The sequence below is a fragment of the Ranitomeya imitator genome, chromosome 9, assembly GCF_032444005.1.
Source record: "Ranitomeya imitator isolate aRanImi1 chromosome 9, aRanImi1.pri, whole genome shotgun sequence".
NCBI classification, from domain to species: Eukaryota; Metazoa; Chordata; class Amphibia; order Anura; family Dendrobatidae; genus Ranitomeya; species Ranitomeya imitator.
Genome location: NC_091290.1, coordinates 87,885,350 through 87,900,395, shown reverse-complemented (window position 1 = coordinate 87,900,395; position 15,046 = coordinate 87,885,350). Strand labels below are relative to the sequence as shown.

The window sequence follows — 15,046 nt, the reverse complement described above, 5'->3', positions numbered from 1 at the left end:
GAATGTCAGCTGCGATAGGCAGCTGACACCCGGCCGCGATCGGTCGCGCTCCCCCCGTGAGCGCGGCTGATCGCGTATGACGTACTATCCCATCGGTGGGCATACGGGCCCACCCCACCTCGACGGGATAGTACGTCATATGTCAGAAAGGGGTTAAGGCACATCAAGGCCTCTCCAAACGGGACAGGACGTCCGCTAAGGATTCCAGGAAATTTTACATTCAAAAAGTCAAATGACACTTCTTCCCTTCCAAGCCCTAATAATTACTGTATATATTGAAGGGAACCTGGCACCCCCAAAATCGAAGTCGGGCTAAGCCCACTGGCATCAGGGACTTATCTACAGCATTCTGTAATGCTATAGATAAGCCCCCTATGTATCCTGAAAGATGAGAAAAAGAGGTTAGATTATACTCACCTGGGGGGCGGTCAGGTCCGATGGGCGTCGCTGTCCGGGGCCTCCTATGTTCATAGGATGACATCCTCTTCTTGTTTTCAAGCTGCGGCTCCCGCGCAGGCGTACTTTTTCTGCCCTGTTGAGGGCAGAGCAAAGTACTGCAGTGCGCAGGCGCCGGGAAAGGTCAGAGGCCCGGCGCCTGTGCACTGCAGTACTTTGCTTTGCCCTCAACAGGGCAGACAAAGTACGCCTGCGCGGGAGCCGCAGCTTGAAGACAAGAAGAGGATGTCATTCTCTGAAGATAGGAGGCCCCAGACCGGACCACGACGTCCATCGGATCGGACCGCCCGCGTGAATATAATTTAACCTCTTTTTCTCATCTTTCAGGATACATCGGGGGCTTATCTACATCATTACAGAATGCTGTAGATAAGCCCCTGATGCCGGTGGGCTTAGCTCATCTTTGATTTTGGGGGTGACAGGTTCTCTTTAAATGTGAGAAAAGAGATTTTTAGTGGCCTTATAAAATGCTACAATTAGTTGTTTTTTTTTAATAATTAATATAAATAATGTAACTTTTCTTTTCAGATGTGCTGATTGTTTGTTTTGGTATATCTTTCTCTTTGGTATTTATTGTTTGTCAAGTAGAAAGAAAATGTGGCACTCACCCCAAATATGCTGAATTCAATGTCCTTTATTCACCTTGCCACATTTTCTTTCTACTTGACTAACAATTGGACTTCATTGCTCTGGCACATGTTGAGCACCACCCGATTGATGCATTTACCAGCAGTGTATAAGAAAGGTCTTTGTTGAATCGCTCCTCATTTACCTTGCCTGTGATTATACTGTCACCTGGTGCTGTTCATTTCTACTTGTTCGGGAATTTATTGATTGTTTATTTATACCAGTTTTCATGCCTGCTTGTATATCTTTTTTACATGGCAACGCACAAAAATACACAGAATGTTCTGTCACGCTAAATGCACTTGGGAAAATCACCATCAAGATCCGCTGCTGGCAGCTCCCTTTGCAATAGCCGACCAATAACATCCAGATGTGTTCAATGGGAAAACAGTCCATAGACGCTTTAGGCCATAGTAGCACATTGAGGCCACACCACAGGCTGCTCACAATAGCACCACGCATCATGTGGGCTGGAGTTGTTATGCTGAAAAATGGCTCAAGAGACAGTAATACTGAGCCATTAATGTATCTGGAATGAAGACTAGGGTGGCCCGGTTACTGCACATTATTCCAGCCAACACCATAATCCTTGGAGTAGGACAGGTGTGAAGTTCTCTCGTGAAGACTGCTTCATGGTCTTACCAATGTGGTCTCTAGACCAATCTCTACCTATCACTGTGTAGACTTCCATTCCAGCCTCCAAGTGGGACCTCATCAAAAGGCCCCTGATGAAGCATCAATGAAGTGTGCCTTTGGTTGTTGGTGGGTGAGCTTGTATGTACTTTCTTAATCATTTTTCCTGTTATTTATACGTATGTTTTGCATTATATGTAGTATATGACTATTTATTAGTGATGAGCAAATATACTCGTTACTCGAGATTTCCCGAGCATGCTCGGGTGTCCTCCGAGTATTTTTTAGTGCTCGGAGATTTAGTTTTCATCGCCGCAGCTGAATGATTTACATCTGTTACCCAGCCTATGTACATGTGGGGGTTGCCTGGTTGCTAAGGAATCCCCATATGTAATCAAGCTGGCTAAGAGATGTAAATCATTCAGCTGAGGCGATGAAAACTAAGTCTCCGAGCACTAAAATAGGGATTTTTGGTTACTCACCGTAAAATCCTTTTCTCCAAGACGCTCATTGGGGGACACAGGACTGTGGGTGTATGCTTCTGCCGCCAGGAGGCTGACACTAAGTAAACTTGAAAAAAAAAAAAGTTATCTCCTCCTCCATCGTATACACCCTGACACTGGCTACCAGAGACTCCAGTTTGGTGCAAAAAGCAGTAGGAGAACAAAAAACACAAAAAATAATATAACAGCATAAATACAGAAACTTTATGTCTAGAAAAGATCCTACTGACCAATGTAATCAGATATAACCAAAGCAGCAATAAGGCTACCAGGGAGGGAGCTGTGTCCCCCAATGAGCGTCTTGGAGAAAAGGATTTTACGGTGAGTAACCAAAAATCCCTATTTCTCCTTCGCCTCATTGGGGGACACAGGACTGTGGGATGTCCTAAAGCAGTCCCTGGGTGGGAAAAATCACTCACCAGAAAAAGACAGCCAGATAATGTTTGTCTATAAATGCGCCACTGCCGCTTGAAGAATTCTTCTACCCAGACTTGCGTCTGCAGAGGTCTGGGAATGGACATTATAATGTTTGACAAACGTATGCAGACTAGACCAGGTCGCAGCCTTGCAAACCTGTTCTGCTGAGGCCTGGTGCCGAACGGCCCAGGAAGCCCCCACTGCTCTAGTCGAATGAGCCTTGATTCCGGCCGGAACCGTCATGCCCATGGAGCGATAAGCCTCCTGAATGGTCGCCCTTATCCATCTGGCCAGGGTAGATTTTGAAGCCGCGCATCCCTTCCTGCGACCCTGCGGAAGGACAAACAGAGCATCCGTCTGGCGAAAGGGGGCCGTACGGGAAACGTACCTCCTCAGAGCCCTCACCAGATCCAACGTATGGAGAGCTTTTTCTACACGGTGCGAAAAGGTGCCGGACAAAAAGAGGGCAGAACAATATCTTCATTAATGTGAAATGATGAAACAACCTTCGGCAAAAAGGACGGTGCTGGTCTGAGCACCACCTTGTCCTGATGAAATCGCAAAAAAGGAGGACGACAAGAAAGAGCTGCCAGCTCCGATACCAGTCTTATGGACGTTATGAAACCCAAAAGAAAAATGGACATCTGAGCTAAAACAATATGTTTTATTGAAGAACTATATAAAATACATAAACAATGCAGAATAAGAACCAAGATAAGATGATGCAATAACATAAACAAGAAGGCGACACTAGTGCCACACACAGACGTGATATTAAATCAAAGGAGCAAATAAAATGTATACCATGCCACAAAGGTACATATATGTATATCAGTAAAGTATATCATGATATAAAGTGATGCATAGTGCATATGAGCGATATATATACAGATACAGTATAATTAATTAACCAGGCAAATGGTACACAAAAGATAGTGAACTAGTAATAAAAAATGCTCACAAATACAATGTAGGTACAGGGAGATACTAGGTGAGATATGCCTTATATAGCAGCCAATGTGGTAGAAAAAGTATCAATAAAGTGCAGAGTGCAAACCTAATATGGTGGGAAATACAGTACCACTATTATTGTTAATGCGGGAACACCAAGAATCGCTAAGGAAAATATCCAATTGTCGGTATACAGTATACAGGTTTTGAGCCTAATAGTGGCCTGCATAGGGCTGACAACGGGCATGTACCGAAAGTACCAACCTGTGGCTGTGTGTGGAAGGGGAGGCCCCGACGCGCGTTTCGCAGGTGCTGCTTCCTCGGGGGGCTATGCAGGCCACTATTAGGCTCAAAACCTGTATACTGTATACCGACAATTGGATATTTTCCTTAGCGATTCTTGGTGTTCCCGCATTAACAATAATAGTGGTACTGTATTTCCCACCATATTAGGTTTGCACTCTGCACTTTATTGATACTTTTTCTACCACATTGGCTGCTATATAAGGCATATCTCACCTAGTATCTCCCTGTACCTACATTGTATTTGTGAGCATTTTTTATTACTAGTTCACTATCTTTTGTGTACCATTTGCCTGGTTAATTAATTATACTGTATCTGTATATATATCGCTCATATGCACTATGCATCACTTTATATCATGATATACTTTACTGATATACATATATGTACCTTTGTGGCATGGTATACATTTTATTTGCTCCTTTGATTTAATATCACGTCTGTGTGTGGCACTAGTGTCGCCTTCTTGTTTATGTTATTGCATCATCTTATCTTGGTTCTTATTCTGCATTGTTTATGTATTTTATATAGTTCTTCAATAAAACATATTGTTTTAGCTCAGATGTCCATTTTTCTTTTGGGTTTCTATTGTATTTATGATGGCGGAGCATTTATCTCTGGTGCCCTCTTTATAGGATTATTTATGGACGTTATGGCCACTAAAAATACGACTTTCCAAGAGAGAAACATCAAAGAAACCTCTTGAAGAGGCTCAAAAGGAGCGTCCTGTAAAGCCCTTAAGACCAGATTAAGGTCCCAAGCTTCCAAAGGAGTCTTATAAGGAGGGACCTTATGAGTGACTCCCTGGAAAAAAGTCCTGACTTGACGATTAGGAGCAATCCTGCGCTGAAAAAGAACTGATAAAGCCGAAACCTGCCTTTTAAGGGTACTCGGAGCAAGCCCAGAATCCAGGCCTGCTTGAAGGAAGGCTAGAATGTTTGGAACGGAGAAACGCAGAGGGGGCAGCCCGCGTTCTCTACACCAGGAAAGAAACACCTTCCAAGTGTGATAATATATCCTGGCCGAAACGGACTTACGTGCACTGATCATAGTATCAGCCACTTCTTGAGAAAAACCAGCCTGAGTTAAAACCCAAGATTCAACGGCCAGGCCGTCAAACGTAGGACCTCTGAGTTCTGGTGGTAGATCGGCCCTTGAGATAGAAGATCTGGCCGATCGGGGAGCCGCCAAGGAACCCCGGCTAGAAGTTGTACCAGGTCTGCATACCAGGTCCGTCGTGGCCAATCCGGAGCGATCAGGATGGCCGGCACTCTCTCTGATTTGATCTTCTTGATTACTCTCGGGAGCAGTGCCAGAGGAGGGAACAGATAAGAGAGATGAAATTGGTTCCAAGACAGTACCAGCGCATCCACGGCGATAGCCTGGGGATCTCGGTACCGAGAGACAAAACTGGGCACCTTGGCATTCACCTTGGACGCCATTAGATCCACGTCTGGAGTTCCCCAAAGATGGCATATCTGCAAAAAAACTTCGGGGTGGAGAGACCATTCCCCGGAGGCTAGACCCTGACGGCTTAGGAAATCTCCCGCCCAGTTTTCTTCGCCCGGAATGTGGACCGCTGAGATCACAGAGTGATTTCTCTCCGCCCAGAGTAGAATCAGTTTTACCTCCTGCATGGCTGCCTTGCTGCGGGTGCCCCCCTGGTGATTTAGGTAAGCTACCGCTGTGGCGTTGTCCGATTGAATCCGGACAGGGCGACCCGCCAGAAGATGGTGAAAACGTAATAAGGCTAGCCGGACCGCTCGAATCTCTAAGATATTGATGAGGAGTTCTGATTCCCGAGGAGACCAGCGTCCCTGAGCTGTGTGATGGAAGAACACTGCTCCCCAACCCAGGAGACTGGCATCTGTTGTGACCACTAGCCAATTGGTTGGGGGAAAGGGCTTCCCCCTGAGTAGAGATGAGCTGTTTAGCCACCAAGCGAGAGCCTGCTTGGTCTGGAAAGACAACCGAAATTTGCGGTTGAGAGAGAGAGGATTTCTGTTCCATGCTGATAGGATTGCACGTTGGAGGGGTCGAAGATGAAACTGTGCAAACGGAACCGCTTCTATGGTTGCAACCATCTTTCCTAACACCCTCATCCCGGACCGAATCGTATGAGGGTATGGTTGTAGCAGGTTCCTCACTTCCCGCCGAAGGGCTAGGACCTTGTCCTGGGGAAGGATAGTTAAGGCTTGAGAGGTGTCGAAGATCATGCCTAAAAAAGAGATTTTTCGAGACGGCCGTAGAGATGACTTCCTTAAATTTACCAACCAACCTAGACGGGAAAGGGTGTCCAGAGTGATGTCGACATTTTCCTTGCAAGACTGAAATGTCGGTCCCTTGATCAGCAGATCGTCTAGGTATGGCAAGAAGACAATACCTCGGGAGTGTAGAATGGACACCACAGTCGACATGACTTTTGTGAACACCCTGGGAGCGGAAGCCAGTCCGAAAGGTAATGCCGTGAACTGGAAATGTAGATTGTTTACGGCAAACCGGAGAAATCTTTGATGGAGCGGAAAGATGGGAATATGAAGATAAGCATCCTGAATGTCTACCGAGGCCAAAAATTCTCCCTTTTCCAGAGAGGCGATGACCGACCGCAGAGACTCCATACGAAAGTGTCGAACGCGGACAAACTTGTTCAAGAGTTTGAGATCTAGGATAGGCCTCACTGCTCCATCCTTTTTGGGCACTACAAAAAGATTGGAATAAAAGCCCTGGAATCTTTCTTCCTTTGGAACAGGAGAAATGACACCGCTGATACGGAGAGACTCTATGGAATTGAACAAGCTTTGACGAAGAGATTTGCACTTGGGAAGACGGGATGGGAAGAACCGGGGAGGAGGGAGACAGACCAGCTCTATTTTGTAACCTGAAGATATGAGCTCTGCCACCCACTGGTCGTGAATTACCTGAAGCCAGACCTGGCGAAATAAAAGTAGACGTCCGCCTACCTTTCTGGACATGCCCGGAAGAGGCCTCCAGTCACTTGGCCGAAAATCTTTGCGTCCTAGATCCTCTAGATCTAGAAGACTGGGGACGCATTCTTCCCCCCTGGCTGGCCGTATAAGGGGTCCGACCGTCTCGGTCCTGATTGGGCCGACCCTGCGCAGGAGAACCTGATGCTGGGGCCCATCTGACATAGCGAAAGGTTCTAAAGCGAGCCTGAAAATGGCGCCGAAAAGGCTGTCTGGCCCTCTGCTGAGGAAGGAACTTACTTTTCCCTCCTGTAGAGTCAGAAATGAGCTGATCCAGCTTTTCTCCGAACAAACGACCACTCTGATACGGCAGGGATGTAAGAGATTTCTTAGAAGTAGAATCAGCCCACCAGGACCTTAACCAAAGGGCCCTTCTGATGGCAATAGCATTAGATGCAGCCGAGGAAGCACAATCTGCCGCATCCAGAGATGCGTTAATCAGATAGCTACCGGCCATAGCTACCTGAGATGACATTTCAGCCAATTCTGCTGACACATTACCATCCTGGAGAGCCTTAGATAACGAGTCAGACCAAGATATCATAGCCCTGGCAACCCAGGTTGCCGCAAAAGAAGGAAAAAGTGCTGAGCTTGAGGCCTCAAAGACGGAACGAGCCAAGCTCTCTATAAGACGATCCGTAGGATCCTTAATCGATGAGCCATTAGGGAGAGATAGTAACGTGTTAGAGGCTAAACGGGACACTGGAGGATCTACAGAAGGATTTTCTGCCCAATCACTACAAAGTTCCGAAGCAAAGGGATACCTAGCCTTCAGAGCTCTTTGCCCTGAAAAGCGTTTGTCCGGGTGCTCCCTATTGCGTCGAATCAGGTCCTCGAACTCAGGATGAGAGGAAAAAACCCTATGGGCCCGTTTAGACCGCTTAAATGAGACCTTATGATCAGAGGAAGAGACGAGCTCGTCTTCTATCCCCAAAGACTGATTGACAGCTTCAATTAGGCTGTCTACTGACTCCTGAAACCCAGGTTTATCAAAATTAAGAGACCCTTCTGACTCGTAGTCAGTCTCAACTTCACCGCTTTCTGCAGGGGAAGGAGAGCGAGATACGGAACTCCAGGATGCGGAAGCACCTGAGTGCCTGGGAGACGCTTTGCGAATCCGCTTTCCATGCGTCTGTCGAGTGAGAGCGCGGCCCCTGCAGGCCGAAGACTCCTGAGACCCCGAGGCCCTCTCTGAGACAGGCGGATTACCGGTCCCGACCGCCGGGGTCTGCAGAGATTTGAGCGCTTCAGTAAGAGACGCCATGGATTGTGACAAAGACATGACCCATTCCGGTGGAGCTACCCCAGCATCTGCTTGAGGGACCGGAGCCGGAGAGACTACTGGAGAACTGGCAGGGGGGGGCTCCTGGATGCGTTCAGAGTCACAGGCCTCGCAGAGGCGATTACTTTGGGCGTGTGGAAAAAGGGCACTACAAGATACACAACTGGTAAAAAGAACCGTGTGAGTCTTAACCCTTCTAGACATAATGATCCGTAATGCTATACCCAGGGCCAGAGACTGGGAAAAAGGAATGCTTCAGCCAGATGGAGGGAGAAGCACTTACCCCAGTCCTGTGTCCCCACGAGTACCGAGATGGATCTGAAAGCATGATGCTGAGCCCAAAAACGCTGTTTTATATGCATAGCCGGCCTTAGGGGGGAGGGACCGCCAAACGATGCTGCGGCCTGGAGCAGGCCCGAAGCCGGGGCCTCAATTTTTCCCCCCCTAGAGCGAGGAGAGCCGGAACCGGAAGTGACGCGCCGGAAGGGGCGGAGCCTCCCAGCGCGGTCCGATGGCCGGAAGTCCCGGCTCCAGGAAGCCGCTCCACGCCCGAAGCGGCCAGGCAGAGCCGAAGCCTCTGGGGGGACAGCGGCGCTGAGCCTAACGCCGCGCGCCGCAGGACCATGCTGCAGCGTAGCTGCGCCACAACGTCGCCCGACATAACGCCACAGCGCCGGACAACGCTGCAGCGCCGCTGATCCAACGCCCCAGCGCCGGACCACGCCGCAGCGCAGCAGTCCCAACGCAACAGCGCCGGACGCAGCGCCGCCATACCAAGACGCCGGCCTCAGCAGAAAAAAAGGCACCGCACTCCCGGAGGACACAGCCGCAGGTAATGCCAGGAGCCCCCCAATCATACCGCACTATCGAGGGGTAGAACCAATGACGGTGCAGGAACCCTATCTCCATTATCCCCAGGATAAGGAGAGGGACCGTCCACCACCCCAGCTAACACCGCAGGGGTGTAGAATTCAGGGGGGAACACACGGACATCTTATGAGCACCTGTACAGCCTGGAGTCTAGCTACCTCAGGGTGGTCAGGGCTAGTCCGGTGAAGAATCCCACGTCGCGGGGAAGGATACGTGGAGAAACATCGCACGTACTTGCCCGTTGATGATTTGGGGAGACCGGACCCTCAAAAAGGTCCGTCGCCCCTTCAATCCAAAGATGTTGAAAAATCGGGTCCAACAATCCAGGACCCAGAGATGTGCCTCCTTGAGACACTAAGCATAAACTGGAGTCTCTGGTAGCCAGTGTCAGGGTGTATACGATGGAGGAGGAGCTAACTTTTTTTTTTTTCAAGTTTACTTAGTGTCAGCCTCCTGGCGGCAGAAGCATACACCCACAGTCCTGTGTCCCCCAATGAGGCGAAGGAGAAAAATAGTCGGAGAACACCCGAGCGTGCCCGGGAAATCTCGAGTAACTAGTATATTCGTTCATCACTACTATTTATTCGACTATTTGCAATAGTGTTGGCACCGCGACTTTTTATCATCTACTTACTTTGTGTATGAGCCCTAATACCAACTTCGGTACCTATCTTTTCTCACAAACATACACTTCTTGCCTGTTCACTATTTTACCATATATACTCGTGTATAAGGCGACCCGAGTATAAGCTGAGGCATCTAATTTTGCCACAAAAAACTGGGAAAACTTATTGACTCGAGTATAAGCTGAGTATGCATTGTCCCCTCATCCCTATCCTGTATGCATGGTTCCTCATCCCCATCCTTGTATGCATGGCTCCTCATTCCCATCCTTGTATGCATGGCTCCTTATCCCCATCCTTGTCTGCATGGCTCCTTATCCCCATCCTTGTCTACATGGCTCATTATCCCCATCCTTGTCTGCATGGCTCCTTATCTCCATCCTGGTATGCATGGCTGGCTCCTTATCTCCATCCTTGTCTGCACGTCTCCTTATCAACCTTCCTTGTATGCACGGCCTACTCATCCCCATTCTTGTCTGCATGGCTCATTATCCCCATCCTTGTCTGCATGACTCCTCATCCATATCCTGGCATGCATGGCATCTTTTCAAAATCCTTGTCTGCATGGCTCCTTATCCCCATCCTTGTCTGCATGGCTCCTTATCCCCATCCTTCTCCGCATGGCTCCTTATCCCCATCCTTGTCTGCATGGCTCCTTATCCCCATCCTTGTCTGCATGGCTCCTTATCACCATCCTTGTCTGCATGTGTGGCACCCCAGGAGTCCGATTGCCACAGTGTCATTGGCTCCCTCACAGGGGGTGATGCCATGCCTGGAAGCAAGAAGAGATTCCATTAGCAGGTACGCTGGCATACAACACCTTTCCTGACTCCAGACTAGAAGGGGGTGCTCTAAACCCGGTTTCAGGGTAGCTTCCCCATAAGTTCTGGCCTGGGGGCGGGGATAGTGAGTGCAGTGCGAGACAGTGAAGGGAGAGGAAGCATGTGAGGAGAGCCTGGGAGTGGAGCTGCGACTGAGCTCACCCCAGGATTGAACGCAACAGAGCAGACACCAGAGTCCGTGGTTATGTGAGAACTACAAGGCCCCATAGCCAAATCCGGAGGACAGGAGATTGCAGGTCTCCTGGCCACAACAGACACCCGAAGGCACTGCCGCATATCAGAGCCTGGAGTCACCACGAGGGAGTGACACCTGGAAAAGGCTCAAGCTGCCTGCCAAACAGGTAGCGTTTCATTAAGTGGACAGACGGAGATAGGGACTTGAGGAGAACTACAAGCATCAGAAACCCAGAGAGCAGCGCAGTAGGGAGGCTTCCAACCCCACCTGGCTAAGGGAATTCTGAACTGCTTCCAGGCTGCCCGGATCTCCAATACCACCTGTTACCTGTGCTCCGGACTGCACCTACAATTAAAAGTAAAAAAAACTACAGTCCCTGTGTCCTCCAATTATTCTTGCACCCCAATGTCCACAGCCCCTCATAGACTGTTCTGGAAGCCCTGGGGCCCCATTCCACCTGTCGGAAGTGAAACCATCTCAGCTGCAACACCACCGGCCCCAGTGGTCCCCTTAAGCAGCGTCGGCTATCTCTAGCTTAAGCAGCGTCGACCACCTCTAGCCGAACACCACATGTGGCATCACGAATAATCCCCTACAAACATTTCCTTCATCCCTTTTATTGCACGCACAGGGCCACGGACCGGGTCACTGCTGCAGTGACCACCCCTTTAAGAGCAATCCGACCCGGTTCCGAATACCCCACGGCCCTAGCGGGTGCTGCACATGGCCTCCTCATCCCCATCCTTGTCTGCATGGCTCCTTATCCTCATCCTTGCCTGCATGGCTCCTTTTTCCCATCCTTTCCCATTGTTGCTGCTGCAAGAAGCCATAGTCGGCTCACCGTCATGCAAATAAGAAAAAATCATCAGGTTGTCTAGTAGGAGTAATTCCAGGCTCCAGAATAGCTAATCTTTCCATGCTGATCTCCATCATCGATCCACTAGATCACATATTCAGAAAATAACTTTACACATTTAACCATTATTGTATACATTGTCCTCCCTAATCACCTACAACAACCTATTCCTTTATGTGGTTTGTATCTGTTTAGGGGGATCAGGGATGTGGTGTGTATTAATGTCGGGTGAGATGAATTGGGGTTATACATACTATTTGCAATGCAAATAAATGATAATGCATAAATGATAATGTTGTGCGCAGTGCCGCTTTCCCTTTACAGAATCTCCTACATGGCAGCACGGTGGCTCAGTGTTTAGCACTTCAGCCATGTAGTGCTGGAGTTCTGGTTCAAATCCCACCAATTGTTAAATGGAAGCCATTGTGTCTGATAACCCTATACCTAAGGTTTAAGCATTATGAAGGTGCCCGGCTGCTGTACTGAAAGTGCGGCACCTAGGAGAAAAGGAAACTTATCCCTCCCGGGTGCCACCAGCTTTCAGTCATGCAGATGTGACCAAAGCAATTACAGTCATCGCTCCTAGCCCAGAGGCGGCTGCACGCGCAGAGAGCAGTGGATGTAAGCACAAAGAGCGGCGGCTGAAAGCACGTCCCCTCAACGATTGACAGTTTCACTTTTTACCATTTCACCGTGGTTGGATTTTTGTCTCCATTTTTCAGCAGATTGCATGGGAAAATTAATGGTTTCATTCAAAGCTACATCTTGTCCGGCAAAAGAGCAAGAGCTCACACGGCTATGATAACAAAAAATAAGTTATGGTTCTTGGAAAAAAATGAGGAGCTAGCAAAATTGTCAGCAGCAGGAAGAGGTTAATGATTACATTGATCAGAAGGCACAATTGCACTACTGGTTTTGGAATAATAAGGATTCAATGCCCATTTCCCTATATAAGGTTTTATCATTGGCAATATTACAGTTATTAGGTTACCTGAACAAGGGCACTGGCTCCGTTATATCCCGCAACTTCCTTACTTCTTCATCTCGAGCTGGTGCACACAAGGTGCCCATCATGCTTATGGTAAAGCTGGCTAGTTTGGGGATATCTAGGGCTCCATTTTCTGCTTCCTGCTTGATGAGCTCTAGATCCAGGACCTCGCTGATCTGATTCCTCAGCCGTGAATGACCAGGCAACAAGAAGGAGAAGAGGATCTGCAAGAAAAAGTTGAGTTGCATGCTAACTGTATGGCTAGTCAAAAATGGTGGCAGTAAAAGAAACCACTCACATCTCCTGACCTGAACTGTGACTGGCTATATACATACAAGATCATAGGTTTGGTGAGGAATGAATGAATGGTGGAAAGGGTTACTAAATCTGGCCATACACTTTAGTGGTAATATTAAAGGGAACCTGTCACCCCGAAAATCCGGGGTGAGGTAAGCCCACCGGCATCAGGGGCTTATCTACTGCATTCTGTAATGCTGTAGATAAGCCCCCGATGTAACCTGAAAAGGGAGAAAAAGACGTTATATTATACTCACCCAGGGGCGGTCCCGCTGCTGGTCAGGTTGGATGGGCGTCTCCGGTCCGCTGCGGTGCCTCCTATCTTCTTTCCATGACGTCCTCTTCTGATCGTCAGCCACGGCTCCGGCGCAGGCGTACTTTGCTCTGCCCTCTTGAGGGCAGAGGATAGTACTGCAGTGCGCAGGCGCCGGAAAGGTCAGAGGCCCGGCGCCTGCGCACTGCAGTACTTTGTCTGCCCTCAACAGGGCAGAGCAAAGTACGCCTGCGCCGGAGCCGTGGCTGAAGATCAGAAGAGGACACGTCATGGAAAGAAGATAGGAGGCACTGCAGCGGACCGGAGACGCCCATCCGACCTGACCAGCAGCGGGACCGCCCCTGGGTGAGTATAATATAACGTCTTTTTCTCCCTTTTCAGGTTACATCGGGGGCTTATCTACAGCATTACAGAATGCAGTAGATAAGCCCCTGATGCCGGTGGGCTTACCTCACCCCGGATTTTCGGGGTGACAGGTTCCCTTTAATGAGCAAGCTGACAATCTAATGTGTATAGCGCCCAGCTCACCCACTTCCCCTTTCCGATTCTCACAAGGGGTCAGATGTCAGGTGAGATAAGGATAAGGCAGTTGAATAATAACTTTTTGGTGTTTTTAATTTTAGGGAGCTAAGCAGCTGCCACATATGTCTGGCAGTGGCTTATTCCCCTCTCCCTGCTGAATACCTGCACCCTCAGCTGACCCAAGCACTTTGTATGGGGTCAGGGGAGAATGCGGTCCGGGGGACTATGTTTATGGGTAGCCTTAGATGTTATCATATAGACACATGGCTGCAAGAAATTCAGATTCAAATCCAATCTGTCTAGGATTTCCGAAAACCTGTGGTGTGTGAATGACAGACTATAATAGACCAGCTAGCTATTTCCTGAAGGACAGACATGAATATATAAGAAATACTCTTGCTTTATTATCTCTCCGGTTTATTAAGGACAGATTTTCATAACAATATTAGGGAATATGTAAACTGACCACACACAATACATTACGATTTCTGTGGGAACAGACACATCTTATGTCCCAACACTCCTTTGAATTTGATTATTAGGAGAGGTGTTAGAAGAGATGGCTGATCGAATTGCAGCTCATTAATGACCCTTAAGGCCCCTTCACATTAAGCGACGCTGCAGCGATACCGACAACGATCCGGATCGCTGCAGCGTCGCTGTTTGGTCGCTGGAGAGCTGTCACACAGACAGCTCTCCAGCGACCAACGATCCCGAAGTCCCCGGGTAACCAGGGTAAACATCGGGTTACTAAGCGCAGGGCCACGCTTAGTAACCCGATGTTTACCCTGGTTACCAGCGTAAAAGTAAAAAAAAACAAACACTACATACTTACCTACTGCTGTCTGTCCCCGGCGCTCAGCTTCTCTGCACTCCTCCTGTACTGGCTGTGAGCACAGCGGCCGGAAAGCAGAGCGGTGACGTCACCGCTCTGCTTTCCGGCTGACCGACGCTCACAGCCAGTACAGGAGGAGTGCAGAGCACAGCGCCGGGGACAGACAGCGGTAGGTAAGTATGTAGTGTTTGTTTTTTTTTACTTTTACGCTGGTAACCAGGGTAAACATCAGGTTACTAAGCGCGGCCCTGCGCTTACTTACCCGATGTTTACCCTGGTTACCAGTGAAGACATCGCTGGATCGGTGTCACACACGCCGATCCAGCGATGTCCACGGGAGATCCAGCGACGAAATAAAGTTCTGGACTTTGTTCAGCGACCAACGATCTCCCAGCAGGGGCCTGATCGTTGGTCGCTGTCACACAGAACGATATCCTTAACGATATCGTTGCTACGTCACAAAAAGCAACGATATCGTTAACGATATCGTTATGTGTGAAGGTACCTTAAGAGCTCCTGTCTTCTGCATATTGTTGTGGTGTATTATTATTATTATTTATTATTATAGCGTCATTTATTCCATGGCACTTTACATGTGTGGAGGGGT

At 48.7% G+C, this 15,046-nt stretch overlaps 1 protein-coding gene across 4 annotated transcripts in view; it reads right to left on the bottom strand.

Annotated features, from left to right (window-relative positions):
• TCP11L1 (t-complex 11 like 1) overlaps nucleotides 1-15,046 on the bottom strand; it is a 142,327-nt gene that overhangs the window by 43,877 nt on the left and 83,404 nt on the right. For all 4 annotated transcript variants that reach the window (XR_011315241.1, XR_011315242.1, XM_069739281.1 and 1 more), the window contains exon 5: nucleotides 12,515-12,735. Coding sequence is in view for 2 of the 4 variants with exons in the window: in XM_069739281.1 (XP_069595382.1) it covers nucleotides 12,515-12,735 (221 nt within the window). In the remaining 2 variants the exon portion in view is untranslated. The remainder of the gene's footprint in view (nucleotides 1-12,514; nucleotides 12,736-15,046) is intronic.